This window comes from Etheostoma spectabile, chromosome 8, assembly GCF_008692095.1.
Source record: "Etheostoma spectabile isolate EspeVRDwgs_2016 chromosome 8, UIUC_Espe_1.0, whole genome shotgun sequence".
Classification (NCBI taxonomy): Eukaryota; Metazoa; Chordata; class Actinopteri; order Perciformes; family Percidae; genus Etheostoma; species Etheostoma spectabile.
In genome coordinates, this window is record NC_045740.1 from 35,198,422 (window position 1) to 35,224,633 (window position 26,212).

General features: G+C 41.6%; 1 protein-coding gene across 1 annotated transcript in view; it reads right to left on the bottom strand.

Annotated features, from left to right (window-relative positions):
- Positions 1-22,641, bottom strand: part of b4galnt4a (beta-1,4-N-acetyl-galactosaminyl transferase 4a) — a 175,045-nt gene extending 152,404 nt beyond the window's left edge. Inside the window, exon 1 of the mRNA XM_032524296.1 lies at positions 22,500-22,641. Coding sequence (XP_032380187.1) covers positions 22,500-22,641 — 142 coding nt within the window. The remainder of the gene's footprint in view (positions 1-22,499) is intronic.
- Positions 22,642-26,212: the final 3,571 nt, after the last annotated feature.

Genomic DNA, 26,212 nt, shown 5'->3' on the forward strand with positions numbered 1-26,212 from the left:
GAAATTGTAGTCATTAAAGAAATAGTACAACAGAAACAAAAACACACATGCCCAAGTGCACAAACATCGTCTAATTACTTGATTTCTTGAGTGGGCTGCAAACACGTTGTGATTTCTTAACTCTCAGATGGCCATTAAGAGACCCGTTAGTTACAGTTCGATTGCATGTGTGCGTCCTTACAGCATGTGATGTGCTCTGGGCTACATGTGTCGGACTGGCCCTGAAGCCCTCTGACACTCCCATCAGCCTAATTCCAACCAGAGACATTTAAAAAGGGAACTGTGAGGCGCCCGGATAGCTCAGCTGGTAGAGCGGGCGCCCGTATAAAGAGGTTTACTCCTCGATGCAGCGGGCCTGGGTTCGACTCTAACCTGGGGCCCTTTGCTGCATGTCTCCCCCCCCCCCCTTTCTCCCTTTCATGTCTTCATCTGTCCTGTCAAAAATAAAAGCTGAATAAATAAATTCAAAAATGAAAGGAAACTGAGGGAAAGGAGCATGCTCAGAAATAACTACCTGATGGCACTTTCATTATTTTAATTTTTTAAGACATTTAAGTGTTGACATACATACAGTGGGTTGCATGTGACATTTTTTTACTGTACTTCTCCAGTACAACAAATAAAAACGCTGCTGTTTTGTGAGTTTTAATGTACAGGGTCTGAAAGAAAATCAACCTGTTAACATTTTAGATTCTAAAGACTCTTTTCACAAACAACAGATCATGTGGATTTCCCTTGGACCTGAAGGCCTATTAAGTTGTCTAATTAACTCCCCCGCCCCCCATCCTCAAAGAGTAGATGTCACCAATTTGAACACACACACACAGACAGTCTTTGTGGTCCATAATGGAAAGTAACCAGATCATTTTTGCTTATAAATGCCACTTTTATCATCTAGAAAAAAGGACTTCCGCCATTAGCTTTACAAGGATATTAAAGGTGTTATAAAAGAGTCTCTCTGGGGAGGGTGAAATCAGCAAAGATAATTGAAAACGTCCCTTGGTCTGGGACGGGTTGTCAGACAACTAAGGTTTACATCCAGATTAGTGCTTCACATTCTCTAGAGGTGAAATTTTACGTCGAGGCTGTCAGTCCAAAGCCTTTGTTGTGCTGGGCAACAGTATGGGACAGGAAGAAGACTACTCCCCAGAGCTGTTCAAGATTCAGGGAGAGTGGCAAGTTAAATAGGCTCGAGCTCTGATTGTTAATCGGTCAAAGGCGGTTCCCAATCCAGGTTTTGATCGGCTATAAAACACTTTTGAGTGGATTAGAGACTCCCTGTGATACTTACTCCCAGTTTTGCTAGAGTGTCCTGTCCCAAACGCTCTACTTCCACACTCATTGACACCCTTCTCTCCTAACATTGACCACGCGGTCGCAAGTCCTCTAATGATAGACTACACGTTTGCTACGCCCCACAAAAAAAACGTCCTTTTAGGTAGTTAAATGTCATTTTGGACATCCTAGACAACGTAAAGTAACATCATTTGATGCAGGCTGACGGAACAGTCATTTCCACAAAATGGCTCCCAGAATGCAATGGACAACACAAACTGACAGTACAGTTCGCGAGTTTAGAAGTTGGACTAAGTGAACGTTTCACCACGATGACTGACATCCTGCTCTGTATTCTACTTTGGCTTCGTAGCTCTGGGGCTGACAGAGATAGTTCCTCAAACAGAGAGCAGCAAGGGGCCTCCGCCGTTCTGTTATTTCTCTAGTACTGGGTTTGACAGCAAAAAAGAAACTAATGTAGCTCAGTGGAAATTCTTTCAGGAAAACATTTAATCACTGCGCTCTTTCTAAATTGAATCAGCTGTTGTCACCTTCCTGTTAAACCAAACAGAATCGGCCACAAATTCCAAGGGCCAATCACAGCGTCACTACCCTGCATTAAATCTGATTCTCTCCCTGCTGCTGTCAGCTGTCATTTCAGGCAAAGCCTCCACCACCATTGTCTAGACTCCATCGGGGGGGATTTTCTTGGCTTCCTTACCCCTTTTACAAATTATTCTATAACAATGGAGTCTGAAGCTCCAAAGACTGTACATTTTACTATGCTCATCTACAATAAACCTTTGCGTATCTGCAAACAAGTCTCTCCTGATTGAAATTCTGTATTATATACAAAAGGAAAAACCAATAAGGCAATAAAGAGCAACCTTTAAGAGGTATAAGTTAAATGGTATAGTATCTCATAATACATTTTTCAACAATTGGAAATCCTTTTAAAAGATTTGCATGATATATTTTTGGTTGGAGCTACCCCTTGTTTAACACTGGATTATGAGTGGGACATTTCTATCTCAGAGGGGAAGGGTGGTGCTCTACTCGGACCTAGTCTTAGTCTGGCTACACCACCTATGGGGGGGAAACGCTCTGGCTTGTTGCATTTCTTTAACCCTCATGTTGTCCTTTGGTCAATTTGACCCATTTTCCTATATCAATGTTCTTTTTAACTCCCCAAAATAACATGATTGATTCCACACAACGCTCTTTGGCAAGTACAAATCTCTACTTTCAATAATTTTGGGGTGTCATATTCAATTTTACAGCATTTTAAAAAGAAAATGGAAGTGGTTTTGAAATAGTATTGAGTAAAAGTTGACATATTCCAGTCTGTGATTATCTATCAAAATACAGTACATTTCTTTAATTTTAGCCTAAATAATTCCTAATTTCTGCTTTTCTCACTCAAACATTAGGTATAATTTCCTATAAATGAGGTTTATTGACCATAAATTCCGAAAATAACTGTAAAAAGTTAATAAGCTAGTGTTACGTAGTGTTAAAAATGTCAAAAAAAGTGACAAACATTGAAACAAATGTCAAAGTGTTGAAAAAAGGGACAAAAACTTAAAGAAAAAACTTAAAAACATTGAGTAAATGCCTCAACAAAAGTGTTGATTTTCAATTTTGACGGTAAGACAACCCGAGGGTTAAACCAATCCCAACCATGCTGGGCTGCACTAAGCCCCATAGCGGAGACAGTAACAGGGGAGGGACATCCGGTGCGTGAGAGACACACTGGCTTTATCCCAGCAGCGTACATCCGTTGAGCCAGACTATCTCTCACTGGAATAAAGTGCTAAAGTTGCTGAGGGCTACAGACTTGTCTGAGCTAAAATTAGGAGTGTGTGATGAGGCCAGACTCCCAGGGATGCCTAGTCAAGTACACACATCCACCTCCACAAAGTGTTTTTGGGATGGTGGACAGGGAGAGTGCCCAGGGAGAGTGCTTCTGCTTTGAGTGGATGTGAGAGTGTGTGTGTGTGGTGTGTGTGTGTGTGTGGTGTGTGTGTGTGTGTGTGTTGTGTGTGGTGTGTGTGTGTGTGTGTGTGTGTGTGTGTGTGTGTGTGTGTCTCAATAGGGATGAGGTATCAAACTCAGCTGACTCACATGTAGCTGTATGAGTCAACCTGCTGAAAGGAAAATGTAGCAGCGGCAAGCTGGTTTCACTGACCATAACGGTTTGAGCACACAGGTACACTTTTACACACACTGCACCTATACAAATGCATACAGACCTCGTCTTATACGGTACACTGTACCCAACAGATCTTTTTTTGTGCATTCAGCGGGTGTCAGGTTTTCTGCACTGATGTTCGCACATCCCACTACCTGTGTCTGACAGCATTAACAGCGATATAAAAAGCCCCTCTATGGCAGAGAATGTATTACCTGTGAAAAGCAATACAACCTCTGTGGGTTGTGGCTTAACAGATCTGTAGGCTTTTAAAATTTGCAGTCCACATTAAACATGTTTTTAAAATGAATCTCAGGCGGCTGGAGTCTGATGATATTCTCTTGCCTCTATTTGTCATGTCTCCCGCACCTTTTTTCCCTCACAGCTGGAACTCAGTGGGCAAATCTAAATGCTTCTAGAGTCAGCTTCCCCACAGTTTAAATAGAAGCCGTGCAAGACCTCAGCCAACAAATGTGTGTATGTACGTATGTATATGTGTGTCCATGAAACCCGCAGGTGCGGACTCCCACAACGCCGGAAGGAATAGAATCTAGGCAGCGAAATGGGAATCCCGTGTAGCATATGAATGAGCAGAGAGAGAGTGCTGAAATGAGAGGAACGGGTAGAATGCATTTGAGTGTGTGAGAACCAGCAGGGATAACATCCAAGCCAGTGGGACAGCAGCCTGCAGCAGGACACAGGTGCTACATTCGACAGCCATATTACACACAGGCCGTATTCTCACTGTAGCACAGTGAGAGGTGGTGGGGGGGATGGGGGTATAAGAGTGACAGAGAGCGAGAGCTGCCTGTCTTGGCACATTGAATTGATGGAAGGACATCACCTGCACAAAGACCAAACCGCACTCTGACTCTAAGCAACCAAGAGGGAAATACATTGTGCTTAACAGGAAGCAGACTATGCTGTTAAATTTGAACTTGGACAAAGACTCGAGAAAGAAAACAACTCTTAATGTCCCATTGTAATCTAGCAATCATCCTTTTCAATGCACAGTGCTGTCAAATTACCTTAACCCTCATGCTGTCCTCCGGTCAAATTGACCTGTTTCCTATATCAACGTTCTTTTTAATTACCCAAAATGACATGATTGATTCCACACAACGCTCTTTGGCAAGTACAAGGCTCTACTTTATTTTCATATTCAATTTTATAGCATTTGAAAAAACAAATTGAAATGTTTTTGAAATAGTATTGAGTAAAAGTTGACATATTCCAGTCTGTGATTTTCCATCAACATCCATTCCTTTAATTTTAGTCTCAATAATTCCTAATTTCTGCTTTTCTAACTCAAACATTAGGTATCATTTACTATAAATAAGGTTTACTGAACATAAATTCTAAAAAAAAAATGTAAACCTAAAGTTAATAAGTTAGTGTTACATAGTGTTGAAAACGTCAAAAAAAAGTGACAAACGTTGGAAAAAGAATTATAATACGTCAAAACTCCCTTCACACACTACCGCTAAACAACATTTCCCTCGCCTTGTTTCTTACTTAACCCTCCTGTTGTCCTCGGAGTCATATCTGACCCATTTTCAAAAAGTTTCTAAATCAGAAATTTGGTTTCCTTCAACCAAAAAAATAACGTGGGTGGTTCCATACAATGCTCCTCACAAGTTAAATAACTTGTTGACTATTTTCATTGAATTTAGGTGTTTTACTTAATTTAAGAAAAAAATGATTTAAGAACACTGAAAAAAGTAACAGAAAAACAACAAAGCTTTCCAAAATAACGCAAAAAAAATAATTGACAACGACACTTTAAAAAGTGAGAAAGAACTTTGGGAAAAGTTAGAAAACGTCCAAAAGTGACAACAAAGTTGGAGAAAAACAGAAATGTCCAAGAAAATCGACAAAGAAAGTGACAAAGGTGTCTTAAGGAGGTTTTAACTTAAAATGCTGACCCAGAAAAACTAAATGTTGGCCGACGGGAAGACAACACAAGGGTTAAGCACAGCACAATTACACATGATGCACCTTGCTATACACTAGCATCAGGAAACTGTTCATACAGTATGAGCGCATCTATTGGCATTGACAGTACTATGTACTATGCGTCCAGGTAAACAGAGCTCTGGTAAACACTTTTATTGGAAGTTCCATTAACTTCACCCAGCTGAGTGAAGCCTTCACCTGCGCGTTGAATGAGTGTGTCTCGATCTCATCGGAGTTATAATGAAACCACTTCAGCCTGCGAAACTCACTTTCCCCAAAAGGGGCAAAAGGGCAGGTTTAAAGAGGGGGAAAAAGGATTTCTTCGTTAGGGGGATGTTTTTTTCTACTGGGGGGGGAGGAACCCCAGGGCATTGAGGCCCACCCCAAGGGGAAAACAAATTACGCCCCCTAGGGCCCCCAAAACCGGTTGTGTGTTTGGGGGCGGAGTTTTGGTTTTCATCCAACAGCTGTGTGGGTTTAAAAAAAAATTATGGGGGGGAATTGGGAAAATGTAATAACCTTTCCTTTTAAAAATTTTTACCCATGATAAGTGAGGTAGGTCTACCCCGGGTTATCCCCCCGCAGGGAACCCTGGCCCAAGGGGGCCAATCCACACGACCCTTTTTCCCCTCCACCCGCTAACAAACCTTAAACCACCACACCCCAACCCCCCACCCCCCAAAAACCCACAACACAACTTTTTACATGCCTTTTATTGACGTTTTTACCCAAAAGCTTTTCACCCCCTTTGACTGATTTCGAGTGCTGTTTTTGCACCCCTCAGTTTTAAAACGGTTTACATGTCAAAACGGGAAAATTTTGTGAGACCCCATGGGGATAAATTTTTCCTCATTACAAACAATAACAGAAATGGGCCCCTTTTCAAAACTTTTCTGTCTAGTTTTTTATTGCTCCGTTAGCTAAAAACCCATTCATTTGACTGCCTTGGTTTGGTTGATGCAACTTTTAGCCACAGTGATGAACTTTTTTAAAGTAGGTCCATTTTTACAGTTTTCCCCATTCCGGGAACTCTCGTGTTAGCACCCTTTCCCATGCTACTTGCCAAAAAGGGGACCCCGGGCGCGCTAAAATCGGCGCCCAACCACTCGGGGGGGTGAAAAAACGACGTCAAAACCCTCTTGAACAACTAAGATTAAGTGTTTTGGCTCAGGACACTTGGTTGAGGGCCATTTTGGGAATAAAACCCCGGGTTTCTCCCCCCCCGAGGCATGGGTTTAAAATCCACCCCCCCATCCCACTAAACCCAAACTTGGCACTCAACACGCACAAAAATTTCTTGGAGCCCCAAACGGCAACTTTTTAACATAAAATTCTCCACGGTATCTGGGAAACATTTTAAAAAAAAAAACACTGATCCGGACTTTGTAAGGGTGTTGCTTTTAAAAAAAGGCCAAAATTTCCTTTCAGGGAGGGCATTTTGAAAAATTTTTTGGTAACAAAATTAAACTTCCCAAGAAAAAGGAACTTAAAAAATTAAAAACCTAATGCAAGGGCAAATTTCCCCTTTTTAGCATTTAAATCATAAAAAATAAAAGTAAAAAAGGGGGCACGCTTTTCGTCCCCATTAAAACTTCATTCTGTCTAATTGAAAACAACATAAAGGTTTTGAGATAGCAGCTGAGAGAGCTTTGGGGCCAAATTTTAAAATTTTTCAAAGTTTTTTTAAAAAAATGAAGTGAGGGCTAATTTTGGAATGTTCCCTTTCCAGGGGTTGGGGGTGGGGGTGGGAGGGAAACGAATGCCCCCCAAAAAGATTTAAAAAAAGGGGAAAACCCCCATCCCTGAAAAAGACAAGTATACAATCACAGTATACTGGATTTGACATTTTCATTTCAAAATGTAACTCCCTCTATGCGCAAGGTACTTGACTTTAGATCAGAAAAGGAGGTTTGATGTCTCCAGGACCTTTTACTGTAACAGGACTAGAGTCCAACTGATAAATAGAATAGAATAGAATAGAATAGAATGCCTTTATTGTCATTATACACAAGTACACGGTACTTGTGCAACGAGATTAAAGCAATCCCTTTGCAGTGTTGACACAAAAAAATATAAGAATATAACAAAATATCAAAAATATAAAGTCAAAGATATAAAGTGTAGTGACTGTCAAGTATACATATATAAATCAGCTTGAATAAGCATAGGTAAGTGTTAACACAATAAATAATATTGCACAGTGATGGAATGAAATGATTAAGTACTAATATTAAGTAAATAAATATTGCACAGTAATGGAAAGGTTAATGTATTAAATATTGCACTGTATGAAATGAAATTGCACAGATTCCAGTGTCCTATGAGGTATTATATAACAGTAACAGTATAACAGTATTACAAAGGATTTTTAAGGGCGATACCGGTACGAATATTTGGTTATTTAAAAATCCGATATGCCAATATATTGTCTGATGAAGATTTAAAAAAATAAAAAAAATACTGGAACGTGTTACAAAACATTTACCAAACATTAGTTGTTTGTAGTTATTTATGAGTTCTCACTGAAATAATATGATAATAATTTGTTTTATTGTCACAACAGAACAGAGAAACATCAAAATATATTAAAGTTCTGATAATAAAATGTGTAAAAATACAAACTTAAGATGTGGAACTTAAAGCTAAAACACATCAGTTTTGCCAACAGGGACGTTGTAGAGCGTCCTCTGGTGGACAGATTCTGCAACGCCAACACTCACAACATGGTTGACCGTCCGTTTTTATTTTTTAAATATTCATTTATCAGAATCACGTATTTGTCATTATAAATAATTCTGATGGAAGAATGAATATTTAAATTATAAATGCCAATACCGATTGGGAAATGGCTAATATCGGCCGGCACATATATCAGTCGGGCTCTAAACAGGACACACAAAACTGTGGCCTTTTACATGCAGCATGGTCTCCATATATGCAGTATCTAAATACAAAATTATCTATTTCCAGTCATGTGTCATCTACAGTCTCACCAACTTTCTTTATTTGCATTGCCGGTATTTTAATGGCTTTATGCTGTGGTTTTTAATTGCGCTTTTAATGCATGTTTTTTATTCATAATTGTGTTTGAATGCGCACACATTTGTTGCATGCAGCACTTTTATTTTTTGGAATGTGTATTTCCATTTTGGAAGAGAGAAGAGGAACAAGCCTTTAACTGCCCAGAGCCGACTGCTTTATGTTTCATGCAAGGCACAATACAACTTGAACTTCGGGTCAGTATGAGCAGCGTGCCAATTCATCCCACAAACAGAGATACACACCCACAGAAAGCTGGAATACAGTAGGGAGCCATATCTCTATCTTGGTTTCTTCTTAAATATACATTAGAGCCTGACCGATATATCGGCAGGCTGATATTACCAGCGGGCTGATATTATTGGCCAATATTAGGCTTTTCCCAATATATCGGTATTGACATTTATAATGGCCGACTGAATTTTTTCAAGTATTCATTCATCAGAATCATTTCTAATGACAAATAAATGATTCTGATAAATGGATTCTTTAAAAAATAAAAACGGACTGTCAACCATTATGAGTTATGAGTGTTGGCGCTGCATAGTCTGTCCACCAGAGGACGCTCTACAGCGTCCCTGTTGGCAACACTGATTTTATGTGTTTTTGTTTAAAAGGAATTTAAGTTTCATAAATTAAGTTTGTATTTTTATACATTTTATGTATCAGAACTTTAATATATTTTGATGTTCCTCTGTTCTGTTGTGACAATAAAACAAATGATGTTTATGTTTATGTTTATGTTATGTTATTAGTGAGAACTCATAAATAACTACAAATAACTGATGTTAGGGAAATCTGTTTATGTTTTGTAATGCGTTTCGGGATCTTTTTTTTTTAAATATACTGTATATAAGCCAATATATCGGAATATCGGATTTTTAAATAACCATATATTTGTATCGGTATGTGCCTTAAAAATCCTTTATCGGTCGGGCTCTACTGAGAAGCAAGACTAAAACAAAGAGCAACCGAGAAAGAGGGAAATGGAAGATGAGAGGGTGGAAGAGGAGGAGGTGGAGGAAAGTGTGGTGACATTAGGCGTACAATGGCCTCTCTGTCAGACGAGCTTTTAAGAATGTCTTCTCTGTGCCGTCATGTAGATGAAGCCATGTAGAGTTGTGCACTGAGATGGGAATCTAAAACCCAAGACATCAACAACAGCCACAGGTTGTGCATATTCGTTTTGTTGCCCTGCTATGCTCATATTAAATTACTAGACTTTTATTCTAGTTTATACTTTTGTCCCTGTGTTGCCAGCCTGGAAATCCAGACCCAAATCTGAAAGGTTAAGGGTCTAGCATTGAGCAATGAAAGTCGCCAATCCTGAGGGGGCGTGCATTTGAAAATCTCACTGCCCTCGACACATCTGACCAATAAGCGTGAACATTTTTGCGTAATGCTTTTCTTCGATTGAGTCGGTGTGAAAGGAAACTAAACCAAGGGAAACACTTGTTTCCAAACAGACCAGAGCAAACAAACTACAGGTGTGGAAATGCCCTTAGACATTGAAATGTCTTTTATCCCTGCATTTTTAGAATCCATTGTTAAGATACTCACTATATTTAATAATATTGACTTTATATGGTTTTTTAATGTGAGTTCCCCCAGCCTGCCTGTGATCCCCCAGTGGCTAGAAATGGTGATAGGTGTAGACCGAGCCCTGGGTATCCTGCTCTGTCTTTGAGAAAAGGAAAACTCAGATGGGCCGATCTGGAATCTTGCCCCTTATGAGGTCGTAAGGGGCAAGGTTACCTCCCCTTTGTCTGCTTTGCCCGTCCAGAATTTGGCCCACACAATTTGGCCCAGCCTCCACCTTACCCCTCACTCTCTCCTCCCCAAAAGCTACAGACTCAGAAATGGCACATACTAAGGAAAGCTCATTGTGGGACTGGCTCCAGTGGCTGGAATTCTGCACCAATGCTGAATTTTGGGAAAGAGACTTCAGATACAGTGTTAGGGGACCACTAAGGTCTATATAAAAGAGACTTCAGATACAGTATTAGGGGACCACTAAGGTCTATATAAAAGAGACTTCAGATACAGTATTAGGGGACCACTAAGGTCTATATAAAAGAGACTTCAGATACAGTATAAGGGGACCACTAAGGTCTATATAAAGAGACTTCAGATACAGTATTAGGGGACCACTAAGGTCTATATAAAAGAGACTTCAGATACAGTATTAGGGGATCACTAAGGTCTATATAAAAGAGACTTCAGATACAGTATTAGGGGACCACTAAGGTCTATAGAAAAGAGACTTCAGATACAGAATTAGGGACCACTAAGGTCTATATAAAAGAGACTTCAGATACAGTATTAGGGGACCACTTAGGTCTATATAAAAGCATCCAAAGAGCACCATGTCATGGGACATTTAAGATGCATAATCCATTTCACAACATGCTTCTCACAAGTATAAACAGCTAACAGCGTTTTTCCACTGCATGGTACCACCTCACCTTTTTTGGTTTTCCATTACTAAAAAAAGTCCCTGGTACCTGGTAACAGTTTGTACTATCTATGTCGAGGTTCCAAGCGAGCTCAGGTGATACCAAAAGGGGATGCGAAATCTTGCAGACTACTGATTGGTCAGAGAGAATCGTCATTAATCACATCATTGCTAGAGACAGACGGGGGTGTCCTGAACAAACCGGCCGCGTTAGAGTAGTTCAGCCAGTAGTGTTTTTTTTGCTGCCTCCAGCTTCTTTAGAAACTAAATGTGTCTTCTGGCAAGCAGCCTCATGCCGAGAATCCAAAACAACACACCTTCGGCGTTCTGTGTTTGTGTCACGTTATGTCACGGCAGTTTCCCGCGGCGGCGCTATGACAACCAGCCACGCTTGCATGAGGCAGTACTAAATCTCCAAAGGAAAAAGGAGGACCAGGCACCTTGGGAGAGTAGAGCCGAGCCGAGCCAAGCTGATACTAGCAGTGGGTCAGTGCTGCATTTTAACCTTTACCAAAAACAAAAGCAGCACATGAAATTCACCATTATGGATTCCATGTTTCAAGCAAGTTACTTCTTAGAGGTAAGAATTGAGTAAAACCAGAAAAGAAACATTTAATATATGTGCAATGCCAAAGAAAATGAAAAGACTAGAATATGCAAAAAACATTTGCCATAAACCATGTAACCATCCGCCACTCGTTTTGTTTACTTGACAACTTTCACTGTGACTGAAATTTCTTTGACAGCTTGGTTTATATCCTCTTATTTGCCTGCAACTTTTCGCCGCAGTATTGGCCACAAGTAACAAACCCAGCTCTTACAAATAAAAAGTTGTCAGTGAAAGAGGCAGGGAAAAAAACAAGCGTTGAAAAATGAAAACTCAACCATCACTTTCACTGATCAAAACATGAAAAACTGATTTTCTATCAACCGTGTAAGCGTGATTGAGACTAGAATATGAGGAGTAAACGAGGACTTGAGTATGATACGCCGAATACAAAAAGTTCAATTTATGAGGATATTTTAAAATTCATGCATCATTCATCCAGATGGGGAAGCTCTCAAAGCAAGTATGCACTGTTGTGCAAACACAAACACCGCTCCAGAGTAAACTGGAAAATGTCCCCTTCTCTTGAATGTCTTTCCTCATGACTGGCCACAATAGAAAAAAGGGAACAGTGTCTGATAGCACTCAGAAGGCTGTGCGGCACTCCTTCACAAAGTAGCTCACATGGTAATCAAGCCGGCGAGCAGGCCTTTGAGACGCAAGACAAAAGAATGACAAAGTGCAGCCCGTGTTCTCTCTCCTTCTTGAGCTCTCGTCTCTCGCCTCCTCTGATTCTCCTACGCTTCAAGCGGAAAAAAATGAGATATAAAGATAGGAAAAAGTCAGATGTGAACGGCAACTAGGTTAAGAGTAGGCCTGTCACGATAACAAATTTTGCTGGATGATAAATTGTCCCAGAAATTATTGGCATAGCATTGTCGTTCTGAGACCATTTCTCATCTGATATAATGACGATGGCATGACAATGCAGATACACCTTTTTAAAGATCAATACACTTTTAATTCTAAAGAATATTTAACACTGGAACACATTTTTAATTATAATATACTTATGTTTTCACTCTATTATTACACACAGGCTTGAACTACACACACACACGCACTAATGGAGAGATGTCAGACTGGGGGGGGGGGCTCTCCAGCCATCAGTCCACCACTATAATTTGGTCTGTATGGGGACTTGAACCAGCAACCTTCCAGCTCCCAACCCAACTGCCCTACTGACTGAGTGACTGTGCCATCCCAAAGACCTCCACAGCAGCAAAATATGTTAGTGAAAGCCCTTAAATGTCAAAGTGAAAAAAACATTCCCACCCACTGCTCAACTTTACCCAGCGAGCTTTTCTAAATGCAGATGAATTCCTATCTCCAGATCAGGTTCCATGAATGTGTAAATATTCATGTGTGAGCATTGAAAAGTCAGAATGTGCCAGGGAATACGAGCGAAAACTAAGACGAGAGATGCACACTGGGACCAGCACGCTATGGTCCATTTACTCTCTTATATCAAGTGTATCCGTTTTTATGACTTTTCAACAGAGCTGCAAGAAAAGGGAATCCACAAAGCTAAACTTCAATGCAACCAACAACCCTGTCTCTTCGGTCTCTGAGGTTTATCTGTCCCTCGTCTCTGATCCTTTCTCTGTCTTTGCGGCGAGCCAGCACAGCCTCGAGGAAAGGTGACCTTTTCCATTAACCGCCTCTACAGAAAGCTCATTCTGAGCAGCGGGGAGCACACAGACACACACTCTTTGATGATTGATTGAAATCCTGCAAGGTCTGGATCACTTACAGTAAGGCAACACCAGAGCTGATACAGCCCAGCTATGAAAGAAAATCCTTCTGCAGAGGTGGGAAGTAAAGAGTGGAACCCTGTTCGAGCGCAGGGAAACTGACAAATCCCATCACGGCAAGGATCACGATCTTCTCCAGTCGATACTCCCACCTGACAACTGTCACACTCCCGCTTTTCTGTTTCGCTCTTTGATGGTTTCTCATTTCTTAATCCTCCTGTTGTCCTCGGGTCAAATTTGACCCATTTTCTAAAAGGTTTCCATTCAGAAATTTGGGTTTCTATCAACCGAAATGTCCAAAGAATTATGTGAAGGGTTCCATACAACGCTCTTTACAAGTAAAATAAATGATAAATTTACTACTTTCTTTGATATTTGGGTGTTTTATTCAATTTTATGGCATTTGAAAAATTAAACTGATAGAGAACGTTGAAGAAAGTGACAAAAATTACCAAAAAAGATTAAAAAACGGGAGAAAAATAGCGCAGAAGAAAAAAGGGACAAAAACATAAAAACGTGGGGGAAAAAACATGGAAAAAAGTAACAAAAACAAAGCGAACAAAAAGTTATTTTTTCAATTTGGACAGAAAAAACTAAATGTTGTATTGTGGGAGGGAGGACAACACGAGGGATAAACACTCCTGCTCTATAGGGTGGATAGGATGCACCTGAATAGCTTTCCACAATCAACTCCATCTGATGTGTACACACCCGTGTAGGAACCACAGCTCCAGGTACACACAGATTACAGAGCTGGGTTTATTATAAGTCCCAGCCACGTCCGCTCCTGGTGCATCCTGCTGCGTGTCCCACCTGTTGCGTGAGAAGGGTGTCATTCTTCTTCTGTTCCTCCCCCCAAATGCTCGTCCCCCACTCACAGCAAGCGCGCCAGCGGGCAGACAGTGCCATCATTCAGCCGCTTCCTCTTCTGCTCGGCTAAACTCGGGGGCTAAAGTGCACACGGCAGCGAGGTCGCTGAGGTGCGCACACAGACGCAATAACACACTTGGTCAAAACATTACATTAGACATTCCTATTTCCCTGTCTTTTACGCTAAATCTCTCTGTTCCACACACACATACACACACACACGGACCAATCTCCTGCGGCAAAGTCGTGGCACTGGGCCAGAATGCTCATATGCATGGCGCAGAGCTGGTGCGTTGATGGTGGCTTGTTAGGCAGGCCAACAAAAATGTCATTAACCCCGAGGTTAACACACTCTGGACTTGCGTTTTTTCCAACGCTTTTGCTCACCTCCCAACCTGGCCTCCCTTCATCTCCCTGTATCCACGTTTGTTAATCTTGCCGCAACACTTGAGAGTTGTGAAAGGCACTGGCGGAGGAGGGGCGCGGGGAGGGGGGTTGATAGTGTAACACATACTAAGTGTGAATTATTTTAGCCCAGTTCTAAATTCTGTCCAGTAGCACTGTGCATTTGCTTGAAATCGGAAATCCCAAAAGGGAGGACTAGAGCGTCAATGAGCAAGATAATTTAAGACATGCACATGTACATGAGAATCAGGCAAAGGCACAGTTATGACAACAAGCGCAATTAAATATAAGCCATAAGAGATATAAGAGATTATTTCCCCCTCTTAGTCCATCTGTTGTGTCCACCTCCACCACAGAGGTCCTACAGCATCTAGGCACAATGAGGATGCAGTGTGAGTCATTGTGGTGACATCACTCATCCTGGCTGTGGAGTTACCCAGAGGCAAAGATTTACTGGGTTGGTCAGCTAAGCTGTGGGATAGCTCAACCATGAATCTGGTTGAGCTTCTGACAGCCCCCCCCCCCCATCCCAGCCCCCCAGACACAAGCTAACAACGGACTGACAGGGCGGCTGTGGATCAGTGCTAGACTTGTAGACCAGTTGCCTGCCAATCGGAAGGCTGGTGGTTCAATCCCTGGCCCTACAGCCCGGTGTGTGTTCATCTGATGAGCAGGTGGCGCCTTGTACAGCAGCCTCAGCCACTGTGTGTGAATGGTGAATGGTTCCTGTACTATGTAAAAGTGCTTTATAAGCGCTATATAAGAACAGTCCATTTACTGTCACCTGCTTTTAAGGCACAACCCTTTAAATGAAATAAGAAGTGAAAGATATAGTCGCTTCAAATGAATTGAGTGTTTCATATGTAATGCAGTTTCCATATATTGGTATTGTTATATCTAATCATTTCTCATGGCCAGTGAAGATACATGCACAGATTATACTGGTTTCAATTTTACAATCACAGCACTGAAAGCATCCAGGTTTCTAATAACTTCCATCTGAAAATCAAATCACCGGCTTGCACAGTATCAGAAATATTTCTGTTAAGCCAGCCAAACAGTATGGCTCTAAAGAATATAAATCGCCGCATTAGTACAGCTACAATTTCAAAATTCCCCCTGGTAACACTTTACAATAAGGTACACAAAAATGGGTGGTTACTGTTTTTGAAAGAGTAACAAATGATTAGTTACCCTTTTTAAGAAGGTAGTTACCCTTCTGAAAAAGAGAAACTTCCCTTCTGAAAAAGGGTAACTACCCTTTTGAAAAAGGGGGACTAATCATTTGTTATCCTTCTGAAAAAGGGTAACTTTTGAAAAAGTGTGAATACCCTTTTGAAAAAGGGTAACTACCCTTCTGAAAAAGGGTAACTTATCATTTCTTACCCTTCTGAAAAAGGGTAACTTTTGAAAAAGGGTAACTACCCTTTGAAAAAGGGTAACTACCCTTTGAAAAAGGGTAACTAATCATTTGTTACCCTTCTGAAAAAGGGTAACTTTTGGAAAAAGGTAACTACCCTTCTGAAAAAGGGTAACTTTTGAAAAAGGGTAACTACCCTTCTGAAAAAGGGTAACTAATCATTTCTTACCCTTCTGAAAAAGGGTAACTTATCATTTCTTACCCTTCTGAAAAAGGGTAACTTTTGAAAAAGTGTGAATACCCTTTTGAAAAAGGGTAACTACCCTTTGAAAAAGGGTAACTAATCATTTGTTACCCTTCTGAAAAAGGGTAACTTTTGGAAAAAGGTAACTACCCTTCTGAAAAAGGGTAACTTTTGAAAAAGGGTAACTACCCTTCTGAAAAAGGGTAACTAATCATTTCTTACCCTTCTGAAAAAGGGTAACTTATCATTTCTTACCCTTCTGAAAAAGGGTAACTACCCTTTGAAAAAGGGTAACTAGTCATTTGTTACCCTTCTGAAAAAGGGTAACTTTTGGAAAAGGGTAACTACCCTTTGAAAAAGGGTAACTAGCCTTCTGAAAAAGGGTAACTAATCATATGTTACCCTTCTGAAAAAAGGTAACTACAGTTTAAAATACAGAGTAATTAATCATTCTGAAAAAGGGTAACTACCCTTCTGAAAAGAGGTAACTAATCATTCCGTTACCCTTCTGAAAAAGGGTAACTACCCTTCTGAAAAAGGGTAACTAATCATTTGTTACTCTTTCAAAACCAGTAACTACCCTTGTTTGGTGTACCTTATTGTAAAGTGTTACCTTCATCCCTTTCAGAATGTCTCCTGATGTTTATTCCCCATTTCCCTCGGATTAACAGAGCTTTCTCCAACGGCATATAAAGGCCCAGCGTCCTTAAATGGAAGCAATCTGTAAAAGACGCACCCCCCAGCTGGGTTCACACGTGTCGCCGGTTTAGCATGCCCAAACCACTTTGTTGATGCAGACTTGCAGACTGCACCCACGCTGGGCTCGGTTTCCCTATAAAAGCTGCTAAATTCAACTGTCACGCACCTAAGATATACAACAGGACTGCCTGGGAAATTGCTTTTTACTAAGCATTAGGTTGTTTACGTATTTTTGTTCTGTTCTTCCTTCTTCCATTAACAACTGCTCTGTTTCATCAAAGGGGGAAAGTAGGCACAGAGCAGCTGCATTATTCACAAATCTGAAAAAGGTAATTGACAATATTTATTTGTTGCATGAATAAATGATCACATAAAAGCTGTTGTGTACATTATGCATTTAATCCCTTGCACACGCACACAGACGGCAAAGTGGTTCTGGTCCGAGGTAAAGCTGACCAACCTGTGAACCACGAGAGCTAAAATTAGGGAAAGTGACATCGGAGGGCATGGTTGCCATGACAGCGAGCCAGCCTGAAGGCGTTGCTGCTGAGACACAAACCACGAGCCGAATCCAACAGGCCGAACTGCAACTTTAACCGAGTGTTTGAATGTGTTTCTTTGAGTCAGTTTTACCTTTTGAACACAACACCCGCATCCAAAAGATGTGTGTGTGCTATATTTTGAGTCTCTCGGGAATATTAAAAGCATTCAAGCTTCCTCAAAACCTGTGAATTCGTCGGCCTTGATAAATAAGCCCAGAGTTATCACACCCAGTCCTCTTCCCATATGTTGTCTCCACGGGCAACCAGGCAGCCAATCTGTCGAGGCCCCTGAGACCTCCCCTTCCGACTTCCTCCTTATCCCTTCTAAGCGCTGATGATATGAAGTGTATGTGTGTATTATGTGCCATTTTAAAAATATACAGGCAACATAGAGGAAGAGTGTATGCATACCTCCACATGTGTCATCATAGTTAATCAATAGAGGCCTGTATGTAGCAGCCAGCCTCCTCCTCCTCCTCCTCCTCCTCTCCTCCTCCTCCTCAGTGGACCTGTTGATGCTGGAAAACAGGGGGGTTGTTGTACAACTGGGTGGCCGCACAAATGTGGCACTCATCTAATATGCACCGCAGCACCGCATGCCAACACACTTCCTCATTGAAATTCTGATTAAATAAAGCTAGTCTGGCCGGTGAAAACTATTTAATTATACCTTTTTTGGCTTCCCCCGTGTATGGAGTTACAACAGCTACCTCGGCTTTTAAGAAACGATAAATGAAGTCCTCAAGAAAAACCCACACATACGCTCAAGTCCCATCGGTATTGCTCATTGTGCTGTTATTATATTTCTTTGACTGGCTTATTCATTAACAAGAGCAGCATTATGTAAATGATACATTCACAAACAAAGCAAATCCAGATTGTTGTGTTTGTGCGTTCCCACCTACAGTTTTCTCGTTGGGTATCTTTTGTAATGTAGAAAGTAACTTCTCAAGTTTTTAGAAACTAAAGTTCCTCACTTCTCTAACTACTGTTTGGGCCATTATCTTCCTGATATCCCTTCTCTCTCTCTCTCTCTCGACTTGCTAGGAAAAAAAATATCTAAAAAAAAAAACGTGAGTGCACTGCCTATCACCGTTCAATCATCAGTCTTTCACACAGCTCCATCCTGTACTGAATAATTTAGCAACAGAAAAATGATGGTCCATTTCAATATGTTTGCGGCTGGCTTGGTGTCTGACTGATGACAATTCTGAATCAAAATGACCTGATGACACTTCTGCAAAATTGATTTATTTGCCTAGCAACCACAGTAGGATCTCAAAGGTCCCATGACATGGTTGGGATGCTTTTATATAGGCCTTAGTGGTCCCCTAATACTGTATCTGAAGTCTCTTTATATAGACCTTAGTGGTCCCCTCATACTGTATCTGAAGTCTCTTTTATATAGGCCTTAGTGGTCCCCTAATACTGTATCTGAAGTCTCTTTTATATAGGCCTTAGTGGTCCCCTAATACTGTATCTGAAGTCTCTTTATATAGACCTTAGTGGTTCCCTAATACTGTATCTGAAGTCTCTTTATATAGACCTTAGTGGTCCCTAATACTGTATCTGAAGTCTCTTTATATAGACCTTAGTGGTCCCTAATACTGTATCTGAAGTCTCTTTATATAGACCTTAGTGGTCCCCTAATACTGTATCTGAAGTCTCTTATATATAGGCCTTAGTGGTCCCCTAATACTGTATCTGAAGTCTCTTTATATAGACCTTAGTGGTCCCCTAATACTGTATCTGAAGTCTCTTATATATAGGCCTTAGTGGTCCCCTAATACTGTATCTGAAGTCTCTTTTATATAGACCTTAGTGGTCCCCTAATACTGAATCTGAAGTCTCTTTCCCAAAATTCAGCCTTGGTGCAGAATTCCAGCCACTAGAACCAGTCCCACAATGAGCTTTCCTTAGTATGTGTCATTTCTGAGTCTGTAGCTTTTTGGGAGGAGAGGGGGGGGGCAAGGTGGAAGCTGGGGGTGTGGCCTTGACCAACTGCCACTTAGCTCGTTTGAAAGCCATGATGTCTCTCTTTCTCATTGTGGGGCCAAATTCTCTGGGCGGGCAAAGCAGAGAGAGGGTAGGTAACCTTCCCCGTATGACCTCATAAGGGGCAAGATTCCAGATTGGCCCAGGAGGTACGGGGCCTTGCTCAAGAGCACCTGGCAGTGTCCAGAAGGGGAAGTAGCATCTCTCCAGCTACCAATCTACACTTCGTACTGAGACTTGAACCAGCAACCCTCCGGTGTCCAACCCAACTCCCTACGGACTGAGCTACTGCCACCCCTAACCCTACAATAAGCCAGTTTGTGATTGGATCCCACAAAATCGTAAGAGAATTAAACGTGCAGGTTTCCAGACCGAGCTGCAGGGCGACATCAAATTGCCGGCAGAGTGGGCGGGGCTTACCCAGTCTAACAAAAAGGTATCAATATAAGAGAAGACAAAAGCATCCAACATATGTAAACAAAGCGCAATTCAAAGCATTCACAAAAGCCATTGCATATGTTTTACAAAGTAGAAAATGCGTTCAACGTGTTTGCTAGGTCTTAAAGGATACACGCAATGTGTTTCAACCAGAAATGTTGAATTTACTACAAAATCGTGTTTCTTTGCCATGAAGACTCCGCAGGGCGCCAATAAGAAGGCCTCTTCTCAAAGTCTCAGGCCTCTGCTCCCTCTTATGCTAACCCCCGCACATGAGCTCACTGAAGTGCTAAAGGTTGAAACAGTTGAATGTGTATAAAATCATCAGCTGTAAACTGTCTCCGACAATTAGATACACACTGCCACAATGGGACTTTATGCCAACTTTGCCGACTTTATGCCAAGATCCTTAAATACAGTAAATCTCTTAGGTCTGCTGGTCATATGCCAATAAGACGTTATCTAGTGGAGGAAGTACTAGCAGTAATCAGGATGATACATGGGCTCACTCAAGGAGAGGATTTGCCTGAGATAAATCTAATTTCCTCAAAAAGGAGAACAAGCCGAGTGGAAATTTGACAAATTGTTATTTAATATTCAAATAAGGCAGGCCAAAAATAAAATTACATTATTTCTACCTGGCCCATCTCAGTGCTAAGAATAAATGAAGTTTTTTTGTGTGTGTGTGGAGAGAATACTGCCAGCCTGATATGAATATTTACACACTTCATGGAGCCCCGTTTTCAGTAACGGCTACGTCTCACTTAGAAACCCTTGGTGCGAAAGGGGACATGTTATTCATAAGAGGTTAAGTGAGTTGACCTGCTCAGATGCCTGCTAAATGGAAGACAGTCAATTAGACACACACAGACCAGCAAAATACAGCGTAACAGCTTCGGCGCTTGCAAGACAGTCGCAGCAGATGAGTCACAAAGGCAGACTATTAGGTATCCCTCAAATGAGAAACAGTAATATTGAAAATATCAACAGGCTTTGTGATTTCAGAGAATGGAAATTGCCACGCTCTTGTGCAAGTTCCAAATCAGCAGCAACAGTGCAGCGACAGCAAAATTACACAAAGAACGCAAAATGCAATGATATCTGATAGTATAGTAGGACTGAGAGTGACTATTCATTACCCCCCCCACACACACACACACCCCTTAGGGGACGTGTCCCACAGTTTTGGAACCACTGGTTTACATTCTTATCTTAGATCTTGACACAAACTCCCAGACTGCTTAGCTGCAGTAACCAAAAGCAACAAGCCAGAGTGGCAGCCTTCAGCCATCAGTATGAATATGAATCTCATTATCATCAGAAAACTAAAACTAAACCGGTCCGTCGGTGGAAAAAACCCAAGGCTGAGATCAGAGACAATGAACTGATCCCTGTGTGTCTGTGCCGTGCATGCGTCCGTGTGTGTGTGTGTGTGTGTGTGTGTGTGTGTGTGTGTGTGTGTGTGTGTGTGTGTGTGTGTGTGTGTGTGACATAGTGTGTGGTGTACACTCTTCAAGGACATAAGAATCATTGGGGATCACTTTACACAGACAGCTGCAGGAGATAGAGTACACCACCATCCTGTGTTGAATCTGTAGTAGGGGATGGTACTTTACATCAGCCAACACCTTTTATATGTATTTATTTCATTAATAGTTGTTATTTCTGTACAATACTCTGCATCAATCCGCTCTTACAACCAGCCATGAAAGCCATCAAGCGTTGGTAATCAGAAGCATCACAGAAGCCGATGGAGATCTACTCCCCTGTAGTGCCGAACCCCTGGTATTTTTCCAAGTGTGACTGGCATGCCTGTGACCTCTGAAGACACCTTTATGAACAGCCCTTTGATTATTAATGTTGAAGGCGGGGGTCTGGCTTTGGACCTGGCCCGACACAGCGGTGCAGCTGAGGCTGCAGGAGGAAACTAGACAAGCAGCATCTGTGTGTTACTTCTTCTCTAGTCCCACACATTACACAACCCAACGGAGAACAATCAGTTTCAGGGATTTTTCATAAATCCATGAGACAAATAACAATATTTCAAGGGGCTTTATGCTTATACCTCCCACATGAGTTTTGGTATCTGACACTTATATGTATTATATTATATACAGAGGAGAGGACAGTACATACACACACATACCTGGACTCACATAAACACCTTGACACTTAACAGATAATTTATGGTAAATGTCTTTTTATAGCTAAAGCTTTTATTATTAGTAGTATTTTTTATACTTTTATTATTGTTATTTTTATACTGTCCTTCTTTCTCTCTATACTGTGTGCATTTTTTTTTTTTTAAATTGCTGAAAACTGCTGCGGGAAATTTCAATTTCCTTCCGGGAGTTATCCCAAAAGGATTGATAAAGAGGAGTCAGAGTCTCTGAGTCTATGTGTCTTATATGTGTTAGGCTACTATGTGGTGAGATTATGGTTGCCTTGTCATGTTATCTTAATATCCCTATAATATTCCTACAGGAGCCAGCTGTACCGGTGACTTTATAGTGATGTTACACTAGTTTATGGTAGTACCTTGTGAAGTATCAGTAATCATAAAGGAGTTGTTAATTACCCTTTAAATTGTATTAAGGGGCTTTTAGTTCTCACATAATTTTCCAAAGTCTGAAAGTGGAATGCATGAGATTAATAGACCACGCATGTACCTTTTCCGTAGTTGAAGTGGAGTTTGATGGTCTTGCCCTGGTTGATGTGCAGGTAGGTGAACCACACGGCGGAGGTGAGCAGTACCAGCAGCAGCAGGAGCTTGAACTGCTTCCGGATCTTCTTCACGGGGAAGCGCAGCATCCTGGCTGGAACATCCTCCGGGAGCCGCCCGGTACAGAGTCAAAAACGGGTCCGGGGAGTGATCTGGGTGCTGGGTTTTGATTCTGCTCTGCTGAGGGTCTCCCGGTCACAGCGACGGCATCCCGGGCACAGCGCGTGTAATCAGGGAGTGGTGCTGGAATCACAGCCTTAAAGCGCGTCTCATTCCCCCGGGTCCACGGGGTGACAGCAGCGCCGAACTCCTCGAATCTTCAGATCTGGGTCCAAACACCTCCGTGGCAGTCATTGCTGATGAATAAAACCCCGTCTCCCCCTTTTCCTATGAATAGCGTGGCTTGTAAACAGGCTTCCCTGCTGGAGTTTCCACGCGGCTGGGGTAGCAGGGGGAACAAGGCTGCACATCCAAAGCCGCTAAATTCAGTGAAGTGTGTGAACCGAGGGCAAGAAAATAGCAGTCCGGCGATAATCTACACAAATCCCCTGGTGGCTCAAGCCTCTGCTGACACCACGACTCTGATTATTTGATCGGCTACTCAAGGATCATCCCCCGCCATGGGGTTAGCGCAAAGTACCAAAGAGCGAGAGGAGAAATGTAGTTCCCATGTGGAGAGGGGATCGGACAGAGCATTCCTGCAGAACACACGGATGCTGTTTTATCTTTGAGTATATAGGCTACAAATTAAATCCGAAGGCCTTCAGTGGAATGTGACAACCTTCAACTGACTGGCCAGTGTGAAGGTAACCTGATCAGGGAAAGGTGAAGGTGTGTGTGTGGCGGGGGGATCATCGCAGCCCTGTGCGCTCTTTCTATTGTTAAACCCAGCTGAAACTGAGACTCTGGCTTCCGATGGGTGGGCAGCGGATTCAGATGGAGCGCGTGTTTGTTTAAGTCACGGGAGAGGAGGGGCGATCAGCTGTCATCCCCACACTCGGGCCGGTTTGAAGTAAATATTAAACCGATGGAGATTAAAAACTGCGAATCCTCCATTGCCATTGCGGCGAAACAAGAGATAGAAATATTCAGATGAATGTCCGATTTAAGGTCCATGCAGACTGGGAACAGATGTCCATGTGCTCCGGTTGGTCCGCTGTCTCACGGCAGGTGCGTTTCATCCAATTCTCCCAAAGTACCTGCGTTGTCCGAGTCCACCGTGCGTGCGCGAGAGCTCCAAATCAAATGACCTCATCCGGATTTAAAAAAAAAAAATTAAAATTAAAAAGAAAAACCGGCTGCGATGCACTGCCTGGTGTTGTTATTCTGCCATGAGCTTTTTTCCCTTTAAAACGCCGCAACAGCGTCGTCCAACCCGCTGGTCGCCGCGCGCACGGAGGAAGAACTGAGCTGCAGGATGGGTGTCGCGGAGAAACCAGCAACAAGAAGTGATGTAACCAGGATTGAACATGGTTTTGTTTTTGCTACAATGAAACATGTAAGGGTATCTCCCTCCACTGCACAGCTCGGTACGCCCATCAATTGAGCATCTGAACGGTGCAGAGCAACCTAACCTGGGCAGATGGGGCGCGACAAGTCTGGCATCCAATTACAACCCTGCAAAGGGTTCCGAGGAGGCGGGACGACGTTTGCCATCACCGTTGCTTTGGAGGCTACAGTGTGATCCATCATCCAATAGATGAACGCCTGAGCTTTCCCCGTTTTCCCTGAATTCAGCGCCCCATGCTAATTTGATAAAACATGATTAGTCGATTTACAGGGAATGGAGGAGGGGAAAAAAAACTCAAGAAATTGATTTACTGTAGTTATTGATCAAAAAACCCTCTCTGCAGAGAAATACTCGTTTTCTGTCAGTGGGGGGCTCCCAAACGGTTTAAGGTCTTTTAAAAAAATTATCGCTTTAAGGGCTCTTTCCAAAAACGGGGGGCCCCTCTCAAAAATCACCTGGGAAAGCTTTTGATATTTTTTTGTTTGAGATCAAAACTTCAAAATTTTAAATAAAAACCTTTTTTCGTCCTATTTAAAAAACAAAACATTTAAAAAACCCTTTAAAATTTTAAGGAAGGGACAATTTTAAATTTGGTATGATTCAGCCACATTTTAACACTGTTATGTATAATTATTTTTAATATACAGGCCAAGTTTGGGCCCCACCTTTACCCGTTTTCAATAGGCTGTCGGTGGACAACCGATTTGTGGTCCCCAAATCATTTTAAATCCCTTATAAATTCCCCTAATTTAACCCCGCCGGCCACCTGTGAAAGGAAAAACCCTTCGGGGCTCCTATGAAGTCATTGAGAGAATACTAAGGTTTGCGCACTACAAAAAGTAAAGTACTTGAAAAAAAAACTGAATTTTAAAAATGTTTTCAGTATTTTACATTTTTTGTTAAGCTAAATTCCCCAGTTATTTGTATTTGATGCCTTTAAAAAATAAATTCAAAGTAAATGTCATGAAAAAAGGAAGTTTTTAAAGAGAAGGTGTGTTAAAAATTTTTGGCCGTACAACTATAAATTTTAACCAGTATAATGATCCCTTGAATTGGCTTTCTTGGTGTGTGTGTGTGGTGTTGTGTGTGTGGTGTTGGGGGTGTTGGGTGTGGGTTTGGGTGTGGTGTGTGTGTGTGTGTGTGCGCGCGCGCTTGACTGCCGCCCTCTGGTCAAAGATAAAAGAGCATCGACTAGCTCACTAGTTACATTAAAAGCAACTGGGTCTTCACTAACTTTATCATAGAAGCAAAATTGGTTGTGGCTCAGTCTTATGAGACACAATATTCCATCCATTCCATCTTACCATCCACAAAACTCGTCATATTCATTCATATTTTAGCAACAGATTGATCCAAGAAGCCGTTTTCACACAAAACATTTTTGACATGTCATAGCAAAGAACATATTATACTACATAATAATAAGCAGTGTTTCACGTATAAGTAATGTGCTCACACTGGACATGTAAGAAAATAAAGTATAATAAAAATTGTAAAAAAGTATGCATAGTGAAAAAAACAAGGTGTAGTGTGTTATCGATGTAAACAACTTTCCCACAATGTAATGCACAAAAGAATTAATAAAGCTACTTATAGCTGGAAAAAATCTAATGTAATTATGGATGGTGGTGACACAATTACATTTTCCAAAACCTTTTTTTGTCTCTTTGTTAATTGTGATTCTGAAGTCCCAGTTTAATTAATGTCTGACAGTGTAAGCATTGTATCATTTTCTGATAGGATAAAATTTTAAAGTGCCTGTATTATTAAAAAATAAATCACCTTTTCTGGGATTTGGGGTGTTATCTTGTGTCTCTGGTGCTTCCACACGCATAAAAACCATCCATGTTGTTTAGAGTGAGATCCGGTTTCTGAATGTCCTCTGTCTTCAGTCCCCGGGTGAGCTGGTCAACATCTGCACGGCTTTCTACGTCACTAGCCGTGACGAGGTGGCTAACCGTAGCATGCTAGCTTGTTCTCAATGGCAAAACACAATGCTACAACAGCCACTAGTTCATCATAATCTCCAAAAGAACTACTTCCTGTCCCTGATCTGCAAGTTTTCCACAAGTGTCCCTGGTCTAGAAGAAGTCTCCCAGCTAATCCTGCCTTGGACTGACCAGAGCTGGAGAAAGAGTCATCTAGATGAT